This window comes from Pipistrellus kuhlii, unplaced genomic scaffold, assembly GCF_014108245.1.
Source record: "Pipistrellus kuhlii isolate mPipKuh1 unplaced genomic scaffold, mPipKuh1.p scaffold_m20_p_1, whole genome shotgun sequence".
Lineage (NCBI taxonomy): Eukaryota > Metazoa > Chordata > Mammalia > Chiroptera > Vespertilionidae > Pipistrellus > Pipistrellus kuhlii.
The window spans coordinates 97,368,363-97,391,317 of NW_023425404.1; the positions used below are offsets into that span (position 1 = coordinate 97,368,363).

The 22,955-nt window shown below is 36.0% G+C and overlaps 1 protein-coding gene and 1 pseudogene across 1 annotated transcript in view; one reads left to right on the plus strand and one right to left on the minus strand.

Annotated features, from left to right (window-relative positions):
- LOC118706615 overlaps positions 1 to 16,602 on the minus strand; it is a 45,882-nt pseudogene extending 29,280 nt beyond the window's left edge.
- The window catches only part of MDGA2 (MAM domain containing glycosylphosphatidylinositol anchor 2), an 865,861-nt gene that overhangs the window by 460,943 nt on the left and 381,963 nt on the right, over positions 1 to 22,955 (plus strand). Inside the window, exon 3 of the mRNA XM_036457944.2 lies at positions 17,696 to 17,870. Coding sequence (XP_036313837.1) covers positions 17,696 to 17,870 — 175 coding nt within the window. The remainder of the gene's footprint in view (positions 1 to 17,695; positions 17,871 to 22,955) is intronic.

The window sequence follows — 22,955 nt, forward strand, 5'->3', positions numbered from 1 at the left end:
TAACTTGTTTTTAATATTTTTAAATAAGTTGATTGTTGGTTATTTTAATACTTTGCTAATGTGGGCAATGTAACCTACCCTGTTATTCCCCTCTGTGAAAGCATTGAGGAGGCTATTCATCCGTATAACCATCATCCATGGGGTGCTATAATGTGCCAGCAATCATTGAATCATTGATCCTTAACCAACACCTAGAAGGGCATTTGGGAAGACATCATTACCCAAGTCAGTATTCATTGGTTTTACAAATCCATGGGGGGGGGGGGGGGGGCCTTCCTCTTTAGCTATCCCAGAAATAGCATATGACTCTCAATCTTCATCCATAAAATCCACTTAAGACTTTTCTCAAACACCAATTAATTCTAAACATTTCCTACTAAAGTCAGTTGTATCCTTCAGCTTTGTTCTTTGGAATGTCTATGGTGTAATAACACCACTTTCTCCCAATAATGGATTTTTGTTTTATAACCCCATTTTCACTGACTGAACAATTGATTGTTCCATTTCTTTTTCTTGACTGTTGGACCTCAGCATTGGCCTCAGTAAAGTCCTTGATATCCAAAGCCATTTCCAGGCCTTTAGATATGACTTGAGACCAGGGATGAGGTTCAGAAATATTGGTTCTTCTTGGCATTAATCAAGACAAATAGGCAGCAGGAGACAGGAAGAAATAAGGCAGATAAATTTGTCTTTATTTCTCCCCTCAGTGAACTGCAATGAAAGTATGTTTCCCCTTTGCAAAGCTTCCAGATAATCCTGCCATACAGAAAAAAAGGCACATCACAAGCAACATATCCTTTGTATTGCCTCACATCTTTTCTGGCCTCAATTATCACTTCCCACCACATTACCTCATCTTTATTTCCCTGGTTTTACACCTCCCAAAAAAATTGTCAACATTTAATCCTGCTCTTTTCAAAAGATCTGGTATAACTAAGATAGATGGTGTTATTAATCTATTCATTTAGCAAAGATTGTGGAGAATAGATTTATATGATCCCTTTCTGCCTACATTATTTGAGTTGCTACCCTGTTTCCCCAAAAATAAGACAGTATCTCATATTAATTTTTGCTCCCAAAGATGTGCTAGGTCTTATTTTCAGGGGATGTCTTATTTTTCCATGAAGAAGAATAAGGTACACATTTATTGTTAAATGAAAATAAAGGAAATTTATTACCTGTATACGGTACAGAAGTACGGTAGTTGTCAACACAAACCAGACAAACTGAATCCTACAGTATCAAGAATTTACTCATTTATTCAATGACAATCATGTCATCATCTTCTGGAACATCATCATAACAATCCAATTCCTGAATTTCCTAGTGAATTTCTTGTGACTCCATTTCTTTCATAATCAGTGGACCAAATCTCTCATGTTTAGCCTAGGGGGCCTAATTTTTGGGGGGATGCCTTATATGTCACTCAGAAGGAAACTTGTAAGTGGGTCTTATTATCGGAGGGTGTCTTATTTTCGGGGAAACACGGTATTAGTTGTTCACAGTATTCTTTCTATGATTAGTTCTAAAGAACAGAATAAAAAGTCCTTTATCCAGAAGGCATATAAACCTTTTCTTATAAATGAATACATTAAGTGAGTGTCAAATAAATGATTCATAAATGAGTACATTGAGTGTCAAGTAATAGTGTAATTTTACTAATAGGCATTTTGGCATGTCATAGAATGTAATAAAGTGAAAGTTATTCTGTGACCTGATAGGATATGTAAGATTTATCTCATTATCTTCTGCCTATTTTTCTCTCAAATCTTAAGTTAACTTTGGAAAGTAAGCAATATGAAAATGGGATTCTAAGTGATAATTGAACCTTTTCTTTTCAGCACTCATTTGAAATCAATAAGATAATGAAGATTTTGATTATTTGAATATACCCTATATTTATATAATTAGGTATCATAATTACATGTTAAAATGATTACATATATGAACACTCATTTCCTAGTTAGAGATAATTAAGCTAACTATGTAAATATATAATAACTAGAGGCCTGATGCATGAAATTCATGTAAGAGTAGGCCTTCGCAGCCACAGCTACCTCAGCCCTTGCAACCCCAGCTTTGTCCAAAAGGTGTTCTGGATGGTCGTTCCGCTGTTAGGCAATTTTGTTGATTTGCATATTATGCTTTTATTATTATAGATTGACTGCAGTCACAAAATAAAATGACTTTCATCAAATGAATGTTAGAGAAAAATACATATCTGTTTAAAATACTATTTGATCTAAGTTAGCATTTTCTGATGCATGGCCTGATGCATGGATTTCGTGCATGGAGGGGTCCCCTCAGCTCAGCCTGGACCCTGTCCAATCGGGGACCCCTTGGGGGATGTCCCACTGCCAGATTAAGCCCAATCCCCAGTACCGCTGGCTCCTAATTACTCACTTGCTTGCCTGCCTGATTTCTCCTAACTGGCCCCATGCCAGCCTGATTGCTCCTAACTGCCTCCCCCCCTGCCCCGCCCTGCAGGCCTGGTCACTCCTTATTGCCCACCTCTGCCAGCCTGGTCACTCCCAACTGTCCCCCTTGCTGGCCTGGTCACCTCCAACTGCCTCCCCTGCTGGTCTGGTCTCCATTCATTCCCCCCACTCCCATCAGCCTGGTCACCCCATGTAGCCTGCTTGTTCAGTTGTTTGGTCATCCCTCACTAACCCCTCTGCTGACCTGGTCATAGGCAGCCATCTTGTGAGGGCATGAAGGTCAATTTGTATTTTACCTCTATTATAATAGAGTTTGATGTGAATTATATTTACTTTTAGTGAGACTTGTAACAAGATTACATTTTACCTGAAATAATGTCTGAATGAATTTATTAGAAGAAACAAATTTTTTTCTCTCTAAGTGTCATGGTAGCATCATGTCATATCCTATTACTTGATAAATTCAACATATATTTAGCCCTCTTTTTTTAAAAAAAACTATGCATTTATTGATTTTAGAGAGAAGAAGGGGCAGGGAAAGAGAGAGAGAGAAATATAAATCTGTAGCTTCCTGTTACCAGGGACCAAACCTGCAGCCTGGGCATATGTGTTGACAAGAAATTGAAAGGCAATCTTTCTATGCATGGGAGAATGCTCAACCAACTGAGCAACACTGGCCAGGGCACATTTATTTCCTTTTTGGTTTTGTATTCTCAAAATGTGTTGTAACCAAAAGGTATTGACTGTTTGGATATTCTTGATATCTTGGGACTTCTTAGCTTAGTGTTATGCATAGAGGTGGTGCTAATGGATATACATTTGGAGTAATGAGCTCAAAAGTCTTTATTATTTTGTTTACTTAAGGAATCCTATCCAATAAAAGAGTAATATGCAAATTGACTGTAACTTCTTCACACAGGATGGACACTCCCATGTGGTCAAAGATGGCTGCCGCCATGTAGACACAAGATGGCCGCCACAAAATGGCCAGCAGGGGAGGGCAGTTGTAGGTGATCATTACATTGTTCCTTTATAAAACTAAAGAAAGGTACTTTCCCTGTGCTTCATATCACACTTTCTAGAGCAGCCTCTCGTTTGTATTTAAGATTAGCAATCTCTCATTTGCTTTCTTTACTTAATGCTTCACCTCACATCCTACATCCCAAATGCACTTATGTCAGGTATCACATGAAGAATATTCAAACTATGAGACAAATTTAACGAAGTGGCAACTGAGGCTTAAAACTGGAAATTCTGACTTTTTTCTCCTTTAAAATTAAGGACAATACTCTAATACAAATGAAATGTATTTCTTCATATTTGCTGGCTTACAAACCAGGTTGTTGTTTGGGGGGTTGTGGGGGGACAGGAGAGATAAGAAAATCTGTATGGTAAGCATTGAATTTTTGACATACATTGTGATATAACAATTTTGTAATAATCATTTCATTTACATTTCTCCTGATATATATTTTAGCTTTTCATATGTAATTGATTCTAAATATTGTGAAATAAACCTTCATTGATATCTGGATGAAACAAAGTTTTTATGTAGATTTTGATCTTTACACAGATAAATAAACTTGTAACATAATTTACTATCAAAGAGCAGTTAGCTTTAAATTTCAGAAAATAAATGATTGAAATTAAATATGCTGATGCCTTAAATACTGAGTCTGAATCTCTTTTATAATAGAGCTTATTTACCTTTAATCTAAGACCCATTAAAGTCTTTATGCATCATCAAGAGCAGCTTCCACACATTTCATGCAGCTCCTAAAATGTTTCTATGTAGCAGAATATGACTTATGTTTGCATTCTCTTAATGGTGCCACTTCTCTCTCCATTTACCAGTAAAGACATATTCTTCATTTTCCCTCTTCCTCTCATTAAAATTATAGGATTGGAAAACATTATTAAACTTGAGAATTGATAATACTTAGGCAACCAAGAGTTTGTGTCAATATACTAATTCTAGTGGTCAGTTATATTTTATGATGGTCATTTATACTTGTGGAATGAATATTATAGTCTCCAGCAAATACAAACACACATAACTCCAAGAAGAGGAGCATGCATCTGGAGGATGGAGGCCTCAAGAGCAGTGGTTCTGATGGCAACCCTGCTAGCGGTTCTCAACCTATGGGTCAAAACCCCCAGGTTGAGAACAGCTGCTGTAAAGCCTAAGACCATCAGAAAACACAGACATTTACATTATGATCCATTAACAGTAGCAAAATTACAGTTATGAAGTAGCAACAAAAATAATTTTAAGGTTGGGGGTCACCACAACATGAGGAAATGTATTAAAGGGTCTCGGCATTAAAAAGGTTGAGAACCACTGCTCTAGAGGAACTTCTCTTTACTCTGTGAAGGGCAGATGAGAATGAGGAGAAAAAGAATTTATCAGTCAGGGTTCAGTTGCAGATAACAAAATCTATTCTAGCTAGTTTAAGCATAAATGGATTAATGTAGATAATTAGTTCCTTACAAAACTAATTGTAAGAGTTGCAAAAGGCCCTAAGGCTGGGCCGATAGGAAAAATCCCAAAATAACATCACAGCCTTTGCTCAATAAAGATTTTTTTTCCCTGTTAGAATTACAAAGTAACTCTTCCAACCAGCAGATTCAAGAAAAATACGTCTTATTTGTGATTCAGGGCCTGAGAAGTTCACTCCAGAACTGTTGGTTTTGCTTCATAACCACACTGACTATAACTCTTACCTAGAAAAGTTGATTCCTCACAAAATACCTCTCTTCCCACTTAATATGTTTCTGAATTGTTCTTGATAAAACCCAAATTCTGTCTGTAACCTTAGTAAATAGAAAGGAGTCTGGTGAATGTAGTTTTTAATCTTTCTGGTCTCTGAATTATAAGAAGGCATCATACTCAAAAGTTGGAAGAGATTATCAGCAACCAATGAACTGTATCCCATAGTCATTTGGGACAATTTCCATATTATCCTTATAATCCATTTGATTTTTACTATATTTGGACAGAAATGGAAAATCTGTAACGCTTATTGAAAACAAGTCTTTAAGTTACTGAAGGGTTGAAGATATATCCTACCAATTTCCTGTTTTTGTGGAAACCACTGTCATAGCACAAGCTTCTCATATAGACTTCTCTTTCCACTATAAATTCCTCATCTTCTCCCTTCTTTGCACTGAATACAAATTCAAATTCCTTTTCTTATTTCTTTTTTTTTTGTCTCAGGAACATTCAGTCCTAAGAATCCCAGGTGAGGCTATACAGGATACGTTTGTGCTTTATTTTTCATCTCTCCATTTCAATTAGATGGAAATATATATATGGTAGAAAATGTTACAGTGGGTCAGTAAAGTTGAATAATGTGTGCTCTCTTTACCAAGAGTAAAAGCAGCCATCCATTTTCTCTTGTTACTGGAATAAGTTTCTTCAAAATAACTGGAATTAAATCCACCAGTGTGTCTCTGTTAATGGTACCAGAGTGAGACTAAAAACAGACTATGATTTCAAATAGAATGATATTTCAATTCTAGCTCCTGCCGCTGCTAGTTGTGGGAAAATCATTTTAATGTTTTCAGCATCAGTTGCTTATCTTTAAAATGGAAATATAGTATCTAATTGATATGATAGCTATGAGGATTAAATGATATATCTTAATAAAGCATTTGCCAGAGTAAGCCATTAATAAATACTGGCTATTTTTAGAAGAAACCAGATGCTTGTTAAATCCTGAAACCATTTAGTGGTTCTTAATTACAGTAAAATAGTCTCCTCCACAGTTTACTGTTTTTTGGACTAATAAAATATGCTCCTAGATGGCTTGCATCAGGCTTGCCTTTATCAGCATTGCTCCATTCTACTTCTAACCAGAGTCCAACTTTTTCCAGTTTATTATAAAGGAAATATGTGAAGAATTAGAGGGAGAGAGCAGAAGGCCATGCCCAGAGGATCTTCATCTGTAAAATGCAGTGCAGGAGCCTGTCTCTACAGATGCACCACCTTCTCTTGGCAGGTGGCTCATTCACTACCTTGGACACTGTCCAAGTCCAGTGTAGGAATTTCCACGAGACTCCATCATGTAGATGTGATTGATTATTAGCTCCATCTCTAGTCCCACTTCCCTCCCCGAAGAATGGGTAGTCTCTTTTTTGACATTTTAGATGAATTACTAGAAAACACAGAATTGCACTGAAGTATTTATTTGGCACAACCTGGTTCAATTTATCTCTTAGAACAGTAGACTACTATAGTTACAAACATTATTGTCAAGCCTAATGCTAAAAATTCTCATTTTTCTATAAATGTGCTGCTGTTTTTTGTTTTTGTTTTTTTAATACCTTAAATGGTATAAGTTTACTTGTTTATCTTACAAATATATTTAAATATGGCTACGGTCTTTGAGTGAGGGCAATTTATTTATTTTTTATTACATTCCCTATACTCTTCAGTGACTGCAATAACAGTTAATTTATGTTATATTTATTACTAGAGGCCTGGTGTACAAAATTCATAGATTCATGCACTGGGTGGGAGGGGTGGTCCCTCAGCCAGGCCTGCACCCTCTCGCAGTCTGGGACCCTTCAGTCAGACATCCCTCTCGCAGTCTGGGATGCCTCACTCCTTAGAGCTTGCCTAAGGAGAGAGGAGACAGGAGAGGCTCCCGCCACCGCCACTGGGTTTGCTAGCCATGAGCCTGGTTTCTGGATGAGCAGTGCTCCCCCGGTGAGAGCACAATGACCAACAGGGAGCAGCTTCTGCATTGAGTATTATATAAGTCCTCTCCTGCTGGCATCTTGTGGCTTGAGCCTCTGAGCAGAGCCATTAAGTACACATTGATTTGCCTCACTCCAGATTTTCTTTTTAAGTACAGGACTGAATCTAACATTCATCTTGTATAAATCACTGTTCATTGTCTATCTTACGACTATCGAATATATCCACCACCCTAAATATCAGTTTAAGTGCTATAAACTCATTCAACAGATATATGTGGATTACATACTAAATTAGTTGCTGGAATCCAGAGTTGAATTATCCATGAGGTCTTCTGGTGGTACTCCCTGTGTGTTTTATTGCTTCTCCAGTGACATTCTGTGCACCTATGCCAGGCTAGTTCATAGGACACTTCAGGTGAAGAAATTAAAATAATGATGAAGTAGTTCTTCAGTTCTTGCGTAACAAATATTAGTTTAGTTTAGAGTCCACCAACCTACATTAAATTAAAATAAATGAGATGAATTTTTTTTTATTCTTATTTATTCCTTATCACAGGAGATATTTAAGGCTTATGTTTTCCTCTTTGTGCTCCTTTCACTGGATTCATAGACTTTATAGCATGAACTGCTTCCTATTCATTAACATCTAGATAGTTAGCAACTTTTAATTTTCTATTTGAATTATATGGTGATTATATATTTTATGCTGATTATATATTATAATTATATTCTCTATTTGACTTATTTTTATGCTGAATTAAAAAAAAACCTGTATCTTTTAGAATTGTCTACTTCTTACATAAGTATTGGAATTTCCCTCTGCAGCTTTGTGTTTCTCAAATACTTTGGTTTTTAATTTATCTTATAGCTTTAGTTATTATGTACTTTATTGCATACAAATTAATAAAAATATTTTTGCTATCAGTTGTGACTTTTAACATCACATAAAGTAATGGCCTTTTTTTCCCTATTAATGTTTTTAATTGCAAATTTCTTATTAATTTAATCTTATTGTATATATTGTCACTGCTTACTGATTGATTATAATTTACATATTTCTGTTACCACTTTGTCCATGTCTTTTTCCCCCCCCAATTTTGCTTCCAATCTTTTATTGCCACCTTGTTTTAATATATATTAAATTATATATGCTTGGTAAATAGCATAAAAACTTGTTTTTACTTTTAAGTCTAATTATCATATAATATACAAATTATATGCATACATTATACTAGTATGTTTTATAAACATTTAAATTATATAAGTATTTTATAATTTATATAATTATATTTATATAGAGACATAAATATTTGGTAAACAGCATATACAATTAAACTTGTTACTTTTAAATCCAGTTGAATAGACTCTTGTAATGTGCAAATCAATCTGTTCACATTTAAACTATGACCGATGCAACTGTTTCCATCTTTCTCATACTCTATGGTTCTTATTTATTTAAAACTAGAGGCCCAGTGCATGACCTCTGTGCACAGGGAGCATCCCTGGCTCTGGCCAGTGATCAGGGCCAATCTGTGGGACAACCGGGGTCCCTGCTGGCACCCAGCTTGGCTGGTCTAGTGCTGTCCACTCACCGGCTCTGCCCTCTGCCACCTCCACAGTCTCCTTTCTTTGCGGGATGACCAGCAGGGTAATTGGGCTCCCCCCACTGTCATCCACCTTGGCTGGCAGTGGGCCTGTAGGCTGTGGGCATCTGCTGTGTTGAGTGCCTTCCTCCTGGTGGTTAGTGGATACTATAGGGACCAGTTGTTCTGTCTGGTCATTTTGCCATTCCATCAATTTGCATATTAGGCTTTTATTATATAGGATTATATAATTTCTCTTTTTCCTTTGATTTAATTTTTTCATTTTATAAAATTTCTATTCTTTTCACTTTTATCTCATTTTCCCTCCCATTACCGGAATTGTGCATTTAAAAATTATTTTAATTAGACATTTATGATTTATTGGTATTTCTAAACAAATTACCTATTGTGTCTCTTATAGAGAAACACTTTTCCTTCTTCTAACTTTCTGGGAGTTTAAGATTTTAGATAACTTACTTCTCTCCTTCCTTTTCCTTCTCACATGGCATTAGGAGTTTTATCTCCTTTTTTGTGTCTTCTACTGGCTCCAAACCACAAGGTTTTACTAGGATATTACAAATCTTATTCTAGGTCTTTTTTATTTTAAGAAATTTTATTCAGTACTTACATTGTATGTTGTATTTTATTCAGGTGAACCATACTTTATCTATCAAATGATGATGTATTAATGTTAAGTGCTTTTAAAATACATTTTCAAAATTAAAGGTTTCAGATCTAGTTTATTTATTTGGCTCTGAGTCATATAAAATCCCCAGAAAATATAACATAAAGTATAATTTGACTTATTTCTCATGTGGAAGTACAGAGCTATAAATAGTTCATGGCACTTAGGTACAACTTTGTGATGTCAGGAATTCATATTTTTATTTAATTGCTTCTCTGTGCTTTATTTTTTTATTTTTTAAATATATTTTATTGATTTTTTACAGAGAGGAAGAGAGAGGGATAGAGAGTTAGAAACATCGATGAGAGAGAATCATCAATCAGTTGCCTCTTGCACACCCCCTACTAGGGATGTGCCAGCAACCAAGGTACATGCCCTTGACCAGAATCGAACCTGGGAGCTTTCAGTCTGGGGGCCGACGCTCTATTCATTGAGCCAAACCGGTTTTGCCTCTGTGCTTTATTTTTATTCCAAATAAGCTCATGGTCTCATGGTCCAATATGTGAACCAGTGAAAATGTGCTGAAATGAGCAAAATTTTACATCCTGTTTTTCTATAAGGACATTTCTGCTTGAAACACACAGGCAAGAACCTAATCTAATGGGTCAATTGGAAAATGTTTTCTCTGTCCTGGGCAGCCATGATCTCAATGAATAATTTGGGTTTCTAACACAAAGAAAGGGGAGAGTCAACTTTAGGGAATGAAAAGGATCAGACATCCTTTCTGCCTGGAAGCCCATAAAATTTTCTTTGTAGACTTTGAAGTCACAACTTTTATCAGAATATGTGTGGGGCTTCCTTTCTCATCAATTAGACATATAAATTGTTAATCCCTCTCAATGAATAGACATGTCTTTCTGTGATGCAATAATATTTCCTGTTAGAACTTACTTTTTATAAGTAGAGGAAAAATGTTTGACATTTTGAAATTTGACTACTGTATTTTTAATATTCTGAGTGGCAAAATGGAAATTCCTATAAAATATGTATGCTACTTATTAAAGTACCCTGTTGTCTTAAATAAGTAAGGACTAGTGTGTTTAAGCTTTGCAGTGAATTAGCCACTTTTTTATAGACTAGTGTTTTTAATTTAAAAGAGTGATTGTTATACAAGGTACAGTTATTCAATAATGGGTATTTGGCAAATATCAAATATGAATGAAATAAACCTGCCATTCCAAAGAAAACACCAAAAAATTATTTGTTACTAATGATAAAATTTGGAAAAGCATGGCAGCTTCTCAATGCTTTAAAGATTATTCTAAAGACATTTATGATGATATTAATAAATATGACTTATAATTCATAATGAAATATGTCAATATTTGAAAGATCTGCATAACTCAGTGAATTTATATTATTCAAATGACTAATGCACAGTGTTATGAAATCATGTATGAATAAAAAATGTATACAAAGCTCAGGATAGACCAATGGGTTTTAATGTAACAAAGTATCTAAAAGTCATTGATATGGTTACAGATTCCACTTTGCATTCAAATTTAGGAAACTACCACTTACAGAATTTTAGTGTGATATTAAAGAAGACTATTCACAATTACCTGAAAAGGCTATTGAAATATTTTTTTTTTCCCTTAGCAACAAAATAAATGTTAGATTTTCTTCAAATGTTTCAAACAAAGCAACATGCTGCAACAGGTTGTATACAGAATTGATATGATTATTCAGCTGAGTGTTTTACAAGGAAATTAAATATTAATGAGATTTGAAGACATAAAACAAGTTGATTGTTTTTACTCAATTATTTTTTGTTTTGGAAAATATGTTTTTCTCATTTAAAGTGTTACTTATATTAACATTTTGTGTGTTTATTAATATAATTTAAAATGAGTTAATGTACATTTTAACATAGTCTCAGGTTTTTATTTCTAATATAATTATGAATGGATATACAAATAAAAAAACAACTATTTGTAGTCCTTAATTTTAAATACCAAAAAGTTTGATACCTGTCTCCTCCCTTTCTCTTATCTCTCTCTCTCTCTCTCTCTCTCTCTCACACACACACACACATACACACACACAGACACACAGACACACACCAACACACATAAGTGTACTCATGGTCCTGATCCTTCCCCTATTCCCAAACAATTTCTAGTATTGCACCAGTAATATACAACTTAATCATTATAGCTTAATAATGTATTTATAATATCTGAAAGTGCTATTTTATCCCCTAGGTTTTTATCCTGAACTTACTTTTTATTTAATGAAATATTTATTTTTCAAAATCAATTTTGCTTATTATGATAGTCAAAGGACACTAACTATTTTAATTGAAATTATGTTTTACTAGAGTCCAGTGCATGAAATTCCTGCATGGGGGTGCGTGTGTCTCTCAGTCCAACCTGCATCCTCTCCAATCTGGGACCTCTCAGGGGATGTTCGACTGCCAGGACATCCCTCTCACAATCCAGGACTGCTGGCTCCCAACTGCTCACCTGCCTGCTTGCCTGATCACCCCTAACCACTCCCTTGCCAGCCTGATCGACACCTAACTGCTCTCCTGCTTGCCTGACCATCCCCAACTGCCCTCCCCTGACAGCCTAGTCACACCCAAATGCCCTTCCCTTTATTAGATAGGGTTTTTTCTTTAACATATTGGACCGCCCTAACTGGTTTGAATCAGTGGATAGAACAATGGCCTGCAGACTCAAGGGTCCCAGATTCGATTCAAGGCCATGTACCTTGGTTGGGGGCACATACCCAGTGGGGACTGAGCAGAAGGCAGCTGACTAATATTTCTCTCTCATAGATGTTTCCAGCTCTCTATCTCTTCCCCATCCTCTCTGTAAAACATCAATAAAATATATATAAAAAAGAAACATTTCAGATAGCTCCATATCTACCTGGCTGGTGTGATTCAGTGGCTGAGTACCCAGGCTGGGCCGGGAGGGGATCTCTGCATGGGTCCACACACTTCTGCCATTTTGAGACCCCAGGCTGGGAGCTTGGACCCAAAATGCCACTTGGTGCTGAGCATTCCCAAGTGGCTGCAGGTGGGGCAGCAATGTTCCTGCCCCGCCCCGCCCCCAGCCACTTGGCGCCTGCACTCATAGGCTCTGTGTGGCCAGGGGGCATTCTGGGACCCCTGCCACTCAGGGCCTATGGGCCTACAAGCTAGGAGCAGCCTGGGTCCGGAGGATGTTTCCATTGCCTGGGAAACCCAAGTCTCCCTCCTGCTCTCTGTCACTGTAGCCATCTTGGTTGGGTTTATTTGCATACTTGCTCTGATTAGCTGATGGGCGTTGCTGGTGGGCATGGCTTGTGAGTATAGTAGAGTGGTGGTTAATTTGCATATCATTCTTTTATTAGGTAGGATTTTTATCTTAGAAATATCTATTATCTTACAATTGGCATATTTCTTTATGAGAAATATGTATATATAATTTGTTTATTTAAGTTTTTCTTACATGGTTGGCTTCTGATTTTAAAATTTGAATAAAAATAGAATCCTAGATTTCACTATGGAAATGTTAGTTATCAAACATAACTAACATTTATCAAACCAGGACCCCAATTATATCCTGTGCTTTTACGAGCATACTAGAGGCCCATTGCACAAAATTTGTGCATAGGGGGTGTCCCCCCAACCCAGCCTGCACCAATCTGGGACTCCTTGGGGAATGTGTGACTGCTGGTTTAGGTCTGATCTCCAGGTTTGGGCCTAAACCAGAAGTAGGACATTCCTCTCACAATTCGGGACCACTGGCTCCAAACTACCACCTGTCTGCTCACCTGGCCTCCTCTTACTTGCCACCCTGCCAGCCTGGTTACCCCCAATTGCCTGCCAAGCTGGGTTGGTTGCCCCTAACAACTGCTCCCCTCTGCCAGCCTTGTTGCACCTCACTACCCACTCCCACTACCCTGGTCGCCCCCAACAGCCTGCTGTTCGGTTGTTTGGTTGCTCCTCACTAACCCCCCTGCCAGCCTAATTGCCCCACATAGCTTGTTCAATCATCTGTTCAATGGTCGCCTAGGCTTTTATATATATGTAATCAGCTTATAAACTACTTGAAATCAGAAATCATGTCTTACTTCTGTGTATACTCCATGCATAGAGTAGGTGTTGAATAAAAGTTTGATATTTAATTTTGTGAATTACTGAGTTTTCATCATCTCTAAGTAATATTTTCATTTAACTCATAATTAAGGGCAAGTATGATTATACTTATATTGATATTTTAATTATTTGGATAACTTTTAAAAGATACTTTTAATGTCACCAGGTCATAAACTTTAATATATGAAAATAGCTTAAGTAATGGTACTATTACAGGATTTCAATTTTGAAGACTGTTTTTTCCATGGCTCTGCATCTGTGTTTTCAGGGATTTCCACCTGCCATTTCTCAATCTAAAAATAAAAACATGCAAATATATTGGGGTCGGCAACTAAGTAACTGCGGGTTTCACACATATATGGCTTCAGTTGAATTTTTAGGTTTGCAGACGTAGTACAAATGTAAAACACATTTTGTTATTTGATAGTTGGCTATTCAGCTGTTAATCAGTAAAAAAAGTTTTTTGATCTGTTTTCTACTTTTCATTTGGCGTTCATTGAAAAATGGAAAATCAAAAGGAACATTTTCGTCATATTTTGCTTTTTTATTTCCGCAAAGGGAAAAACGCATCGCAAGCTCATAAAAAGTTATGTGCTGTTTATGGTGACGAAGCCTTAAAAGAACGGCAGTGTCAAAATTGGTTTGCCAAATTTCGTTCTGGTGATTTTTCACTCAAAGTTGAAAAACGCTCTGGTCGTCCAGTTGAAGTTGATGACGCCCTAATCAAAGCAATAATCAATTTGGACTGTCACAGTACAACACGTGAGATTGCAGAGAAGCTTCATGTATCACATACATGCATTGAAAATCACTTCAAACAACTTGGCTATGTTCAAAAACTCAATACATGGGTTCCTCACGAACTGACAGAATCACAGTTAACGCAACGCATTAGCAGCTACGATTTGCTAAAGAAACGTAATGAAAATGATCCATTTTTAAAACGACTGATAACTGGCGATGAAAAATGGGTTGTTTACAACAATATCAAGCGGAAAAGATCGTGGAGCAGGCCAGGTGAACCAACTCAAACAACATCAAAAGCTGATATTCATCAAAAGAAGGTTTTGTTATCAGTTTGGTGGGATTACAAAGGAATTGTCTACTTTGAACTCTTACCACCTAACCAAACGATCAATTCTGATGTCTACATTGAACAACTAACGAAATTAAACAATGCAGTTGAAGAAAAGCGGCCCGAATTGACAAATCGAAAAGGTGTTGTATTCCATCATGACAATGCAAGGCCACACACATCTTTGGTCACTCGGCAAAAGTTAATGGAGCTTGGTTGGGATGTTTTGCCACATCCACCATATAGTCCTGACCTTGCACCATCTGATTACTTTTTGTTTCGATCTTTACAAAACTCCTTGAATGGTAAAAATTTCAATAATGATGATGATGTCAAATCGTACCTGATTCAGTTTTTTGCTAATAAAAACCAGACGTTTTTTGAACGTGGGATTATGATGCTGCCTGAAAGATGGCAAAAGGTCATCGATCAAAATGGGCAATACATTACAGAATAAAGTTATTTAGTTCCATGAAAAAATTGTCTTTGATTTTCTTTTTAAAATCCGCAATTACGTAGTTGCCAACCCAATATATTGTACAGCAAGTACAAAGAGAGAAAAAATTATTTTTACTTATCATTTACAGTACTATAATGTGGCTTTTGTTCAGGTTTTATAAATTAAAATAACACAAAACTTGAGTTAAATGTGTCTTTATTGCTAGCAAAAACTAAGTCTGCTCTACACAGCTGTGTTTAAAAGAAGAGTATTGTTTATAATGGAATGTTTTATATATTCAAAATGCTTTGGCAGTGTAATACAGGTGTTCTCTTTGGGAAAGTTTGCACATTTTTTGGAAATAATTATTGATGTAAAGTGAATTTTAATTATCAAAACTGATAAGTCATTTGTGGGCTTATTAAAGCAAAACCATAATTTTTTTAACAACCAAGTGTGAAGAATTACATATCTATAGTAATAAAAGCATAATATTATAATTAAACTGGACAGCCAAACTACTTTCTAGACATCATCTGGATGTCCTTCCAGATGAAGCCATTGCCATGGGGGCTGAGGCAGAGATGGTTAGGGGCAATAAGGCAGGCAGAATGGATAGTGGTAGTCAGGCAGGTTAGTGGTGATCAGGCAAACAGTTAGGGACAAGAGACAGACAGGTGATTGGTTAGGGGTGATGAGGCAGGCAGGCAAAGTGGTTAGGGGATATCAGGTAGGCAGGCATAAGAGCGGTTAGGAGCCAGAAGTCTAGATTGTGAGAGGGTGAAGGTTGGACTGGGAGACCCACTCCCTGTGCATAAATTTTGTGCACTGGGTCTCTAGTACTCTCAATAAGCCTTTACAGCAATATTCTTAAACTAGGGGCCTAGTGCACACATTCATGCATCTTGAAAGGAACTGTGGGCTGAGAGGCTGCAGTGGGCATAGGGGCAGGTCTAAGCCCACTCTCTACACCCCTACCTTGCCCCTCCCACCATTGCCCCTGGTCGCCTGTCTGCCAGCAACCCCACTGCCATCATTGCTGCTCCCACAGGCTAATGGTGTTGGCCCAGGTACAAATGCTGATGGTGCAGAGCAATTGGGGCCAGCACCAGCAGCAGGTATGAGCATGGCCAGTGCCATCAGCGGGTTTGACCAGTGTCTGCTTCCCCAATCATCCCTCAGAGCAGGGGGAGGTGGTGAAGACCTCAGGGGCAATTGGGGCCTGCAGCCACCACTTGCACCCACTGATGGTCCTGAGTGATTAGGACCAGAACCAGGCACTGGAAGTGGGTGTGAGCATCAGCATCAGCACTGGCTGCAGGTGTGAGTGGGGCCAGCACTAGGTGTGAGCAGGGCTGTTGCTGGCAATAGTTGCAAGAGGAAGCTCAGAGCTGGCAGTGTGTGTGAGCGGGGTTAACATCAGCAGCAGGTACGAGTGCTGGATGGGACTGCAATGCACAGCAGCAAAGAATTTTTAGTGCCCGCCAGAGGCTCGCCCCTAAGACAGTGATGGCCTCACCTTGGTCTGGAGCCCCTGCTCATCTGCTCTGCCATGTTCCGTGCTCTGTTGCCTGCTGTTGATGCCCACCATGTTCTGTGTGCGCCCCTGGTGGTCAGCAGATGTCATAGTAACAGGTTGTTCAGCTGTTTGGATGTTCCACTGTTCTATATACTTGCATATTAGCCTTTTATTATATAGGATTATCCAAATCAAACAGAAAAAATTAAAATAAAATAATGAAGCTTGTTCAAAAAGAAATTGAGAGCCTACTTGTAGTACCTGTGCTAATAAATTAAAAGAATCTTACAAGGTTTGGAAAATATAAAATAAAAATTTAACTGCCCAACAAAAAAGAGAAACTAATTAGTATTTACAACTGACTTCAGTAGATCCCCACTTGCTCTCAGGAGTACTTATAAGACTCTCAGTGGATGCCTGAAACTGTGGATAGTGAGGAACCCTATATATACTGTTTTTTCTTATACACGCACTCCTTAATTTATAAGTAAGAGATTAACAATAAAAACTCATAATAAATATATGTCAATTATACCAATATACTGAAATAAAAGTTATGTGAGTGGGCTAGGAACCATTATTAAAAACATAAGGTTTATTTAAACACAAGCACTGTGATATTGTAATAGTAGATGTGATAACTGAAGGCTACTAAGTGATAAGGGTTGATTTATTGATGCATTACATCCTGGGCAGGATAGAGTGGGTTGGTGCGAGATTTCATCATGTAACTTAGAATAGCAGTGTGCAATTTAACCGTAGGAATTACTTATTTCTGGAATTTTCCATGAAATATTTCAGACTGGGGTTGACCACAAGTACCTGAAATGGGAGAAAGTGAAACTACATATTAGTGGTGACTACTCTACATATTTTTAACTTTTTTATATTATATTTATTTGTCCTCCACACTGATTAAGCTATTGATAAATTCTATGCAATTGAATTAAAATTATATACACTATACGATGATAACATTGCACTTAACATTTTATAAGTTAGTTACAGTATATGTATATGTATAAATTTTTCTTTTTAAATTTTAGTAACTTTCCAGGGATGGCAGTGTAGTAGATCTGAAAGAAAGTTCTTCAAATTATTTGATTTTTAATATTTCTTTGAGAAAACCAACCTAAAGTAACAATCTTTGTTGATGCTTGCTCAGATCAGGTGGACCAAAACAGCAGGAAGTGCCTCTGACAGATTCCAAGACTCAAGTGTCTTCAATGAGACTTTAAGGATTACAAATATTCAGCGAAACCAAGGAGGCCGGTATTACTGTAAAGCAGAAAATGGCTTGGGGTCCCCAGCGATAAAGTCAATCAGAGTGGATGTGTACTGTAAGTAAATTTTCCAGAAAACTGATTAAGAACTATTTAGTTGAGAATGAGAGGTATATAATATAATATCTCATTTAATATATTTCCAAAAGAAAAAAATATCCTATAGAAAATTTCATAATTTTATGATAAAATAATACAGTTAAAGAACAGTTAAAGAACAGTTAAGAAACAAATGAATAAAACAATAAATATAATTGAATGTTTCTCCAATGAATTATTAGTGTTGAATGCTTGTTAATTTTATAGATGTGTAATTTTAACTATCCTGTTTTTTTTAATGCTTATCATATATAGAGCTATTTGATAGTAAAATGCCAAAATCTCTGTGTGATCAACTCTGTTGAAAATAGTCAGAACCTCAAAAAATGTGCCACGTGGAAAGTGTTTATTGATTTATTTTAGTTCTTAGTCTCATTTTCCCACTCTTTGCTGTTAACAAATACACTTAAAACCCTTTTGGTCTCCTTACTATCTTCCCCACCAAAACAAATTAAAGTCCTGCAATCATTTTGATATTTTTAACAGATTTATTCACCATTCCATTGTCTCTTTAGAAGAACTTAAATTTCATTTATTAATTCCTTAGTGTTAGAATAGCAGGATTTTTTCTTGCCTTAAAGTAATTCAGGCATAAGTAACAAGTAAAGAATTCCGGGTTTACTACCTATATTTCATTCTGTTCTATTTCCTTTTCTTTCAATGCATGATAGGATTTGCATAGTTAGAAAAGTGATTAGAACTACACTAGATCTGTTTATCAGATCCCATATTGAATATCATTAATATTCAGGTGACTCAGCATTGGGTGACAAGACTTTATTTGTGAGTAGCCTTCCACATTCAGGTGCTTGCTTCCTTTCTGGAAAGGCTGAGAGAGAATAAATCTATTGTTTAGCCCCTTAGGCATTTCTTGGAGTAACTTGGGCATCTGCATGTCATCTTCCTGTTCGCACTGGCACACAGCTTGGCCTTACCATACACTTCCCAACCTCAGTATCACACCTTCTCCTATTATATATACTTTAAAATTTTTTTAAGTATTTCTATTCATATGTAATTTTAAACTAAATTTACTTTAAATGAATTAAATGCTTCTATAACTACTTAGAAGTTATAGAAGCATTTTGTTATTATAATTTTTTAAATACACAACTTTAATACCTAATTACAATTCTAAAATCTAAAATGTTCTGAAAATTGAACAATATATATATTGTTTGATTTTATAGGTGACTTTTTTTATTTTTTAGCAAAACTTGATGTGATCTAGTTAGATGGCAACATCTGACCAAAACTTGATGTGCTCTAGTTAGATGGCAACATCTGACCTAACTGTAATAGAAAAAAAATAGAAGATACTTTATACAGTTTATTTACCATACTTTGTATGAATAATCATATGTTTTACTCAGGAAAAAAAATGCGTTTGATTACACAGCTTTGCCTTAGGTCCAACTGAGTGTATCATATAATACATGGTAAATGTATCATATTATCTTCCTTAAATCTGAGATATTCTGAAAAACACACCCCAAAGGTTATGAATAAGAGTTTGTGACTAGTATTGCCACAATAGGTTTAATAATAACAACTTAAAAATGTATTTTGGTTAACAATCTAATACAAAGAGGGAACTGACATTTTTAAGGATGTTTAAAAACATTCCTTTGTTCCCTTCTTCCTATAAAACCTTTTCAGTACTATTCTGCATTGCATCCACTCTTGTATCTGTTCATATCTCTGACTGTTCAGACTCAGTAGTGCCTCAGTGACTTAGTTCCCATTGCATACTTTGGTGGAAATGGTAGCAATGGTCCTTCCAGTTTTGTCAGACCCTGATACCGTAAGGCTTGTGTCACCTTCCTGAAGGCTAGCTCTGTTCCCTACTTCTGGATGTTTCCCACTAACCAGAGCTAACATTTGTTCTATATTGTTTAAGTGAAATATCACTGTGATGCAAACCATGATGAAGCACTATTTTCAGTATTTTTTTGTGGCAGGATTTATTAGAAAGCTGTCTAAAATTATATTATATTACATTACATTACATTACATTATATTATATTATATTATATTATATTATATTATATTATATTATATTATATTAAACTGTATTCAATTATGGAATCTATGGATGTAAATTTTCCAAGGAATGCCAGAGATCTTTCTTCAGCGGATCAAGACGTGTTTTCAGGAGTTATGCGTTTCTTAAAGGTTTGGATGAACTCCTTCAGATAGTAATTTTGCAAAAATTTCTGACTGATAAGAACACTTCACAATAGAGACAATTAGGCCTATTTGATAAATTCACCTGTTCCAAATATCACCTACTTGAAGACGACAGTTTTTAGGTGTAAGTATGTTTTCTGTACATGAAACTTCACAAATTTAAACAAGTTCTATTACTGTTATTAAGAAGGTAACTAACTTATTAATGCTATGTTTAAATATGGCAGCTTTTGTGCCTAAAATGAGATTACAGTGTTACATATAGCAGTGCTGGGATTTTTAGTACTTGATGTGGAACTACTTGATTGGATAGTCATTTTTATGAAGTAGACAGAGGCCCAAAGCACAAAATGTTTAAAAACATATTTTTAAACAAGTAAGCTACTTTACTTCAGGCCCTTTGCTTTAAGTATTTTTAGAAAATTCTAAAAAAATAGGAGCTATTTTCCTGTTGGAGTTGTGGTTTTAGAATAATCTCCTGTACAGGATGCATTTATATTTTATTTTCTAAATTGGTTCCACAAGTGGAACTTGCATCAATCTTAAGAGAACTTAAAACACAAGATGGGCATAAAATAAAATTACCAAAACAAACAAACAAACAAACAAACAAAACAAACTCAAAAATCTGCAGGTAAAGATTATATTTGCAATGACAAATTGAGGCAGACAATGGAATGGATATAACAATTTTTAAATGATTAATATTATAATTTAGCCTTTAACTTCTTGTGATAGGTTGCCTATAAAAATTGCCCCATAAAACATTAATTTTCTGGCCATCTCTAGTTCTGGAGCATTATCCAAATTGTGAAAATATTATATCTCATTAAATTTCATGTTCTGATAGTTACTTTCTAGACTTGAGAGCTAATATCTTTCTAAAGTTATAACCCCATATTTTTTTATTCTTTAAAAATATATTTTATTGATTTTTTACAGAAAGAAAGGGGAAAGATAGAGTGCCAGAAATACCAACAAGAGAGAAACATTGATCAGCTGCCTCCTACCAACCCCCTACTGGAGATGTGCCCACACCCAAGGTACACACCCTTGACAGTAATCAAACCGACACCATTCTCACTATCTAGTGAGCCAAACCAGTTATGACCGGTCAGTAAACTGGCTCTGGAGCCACATGCGGCTCTTTGGCCCCTTGAGTGTGGCTCTTCCACAAAATACCATGGCTTGGGTAAGTCTATTTTGAAGAAGTGGCATTAGAAGAAGTTTAAGTTAAAAAAATTTGGCTCTCAAAAGAAATTCCAGTTGTTGTACTATTGATTTTTGGCTCTGTGGACTAATGAGTTTGCCGACCACTGAGTTAGGGCATAACCCCTTATTATTTTGATGAAGAAATTTACTTCCAGAAAAGAGGAATCTGTCACAATTGATTAATATAGACTGAGGTTATTTTTATTAGACAGATATTTTGAAATATTTGTGACACTATATCAAAATTTTAATGAATTTGAGGAAATTAAATACTGTAAATTAGTAATTCTCTCCATTTAATTTTCTAAAATTTCTTATGTTAAAAAGATTAATTCACTTTGATTTTATAAAGCAATTGCAAAATGTATTTTTGTTTGTTTACTATTTCAATCAAGAATATGATTCGTTCTGTATTATTATTTTTAAAAAATATTATGTTCCTCAATTTAATATAGCCTATCTCTTTGTTTTCTAAAAATTATAAATGCATTATAATTATCTGAAGTGTAATTCCTTAATAATAGTTTATTTATAAAGAGGTGGATTTTATAATCACATAATGAATTAATTTTTTTTCATATCTGGCCTAGTCATGTATACAAATATTTTTTTTAATCAAAAACCAATTAATTACACTAGGCTCTGAGCATCCAGTTGTCAGATTCTGAGAAGCTACTTTCTTAAGAGATTCTGAAAACTAATAGCTATATGTTTAAGAGATACATGTAGAATTAGTTTTATTTAAACCTGCCGGGTTTTTTTATTATAGTTGTTTTGTTTGTTTTTGTTTAAACATATTTTTATTGATTTTAGAGCAGAAGGGAGAGTGAGAGAGAAATAGAAACATCAATGATGACAAAGAATCATTGATAGGCTGTTTCCTGTATGTCCCCCACTGGGATCCAACCTACAACTTGTGCATGTGCCCTTGACTGGAATAGAACATGGGACCCTTCAATCCACAGGCCAATACTCTATCCACTGAGCCAAATGACCGGGGCTAAACCTGTTGTTTTAAACATATGCATTCTTTTTTTTTTTAAAATATATTTAAATGATTTTTTACAGAGTGGAAGGGAGAGAGATAGAGAGCTAGAAACATCGATGAGAGAGAAACATCGACCAGCTGCCTCTTGCACACCGCCTACCAGGAATGTGCCCACAACCAACGTACATGCCCCTGACCAGAATCGAACCTGGGTCCTTTCAGTCCGCAGACCGACGCTCTACCACTGAGCCAAACTGGTTTCGGCATGACTTTTTAATTTCTTGTTTTCACTATATTTTGTGCACACTGCAGTGCTTCTAAATAAATATACTTGAAATTCTTTTTCTGGAGGAATTTATTGGTTTCCAGAGTCTACTCTGTCCATATTCTCAGCAGGCAGAAGTTCTAGGAAATTAATGCCCACCCCCATAGCCTTTCAAAAATGATTAGTGGGAGATGGTATATAAATGCCCAGCTCTCTGCCTAGCTGCTTTGGCTCAGTAGATAGAGCGTTGACCAGAAGACTGAAAGGTCTCAGGTTGGATTCCAGCCAAGGATACATATCTAGATTGTGAGCTCAGTCCCCAATAGGGATATGTGAGAGGCAGCCCCATCAATGATTCTTTCTCATCATTAATCTTTCTATCTCTATT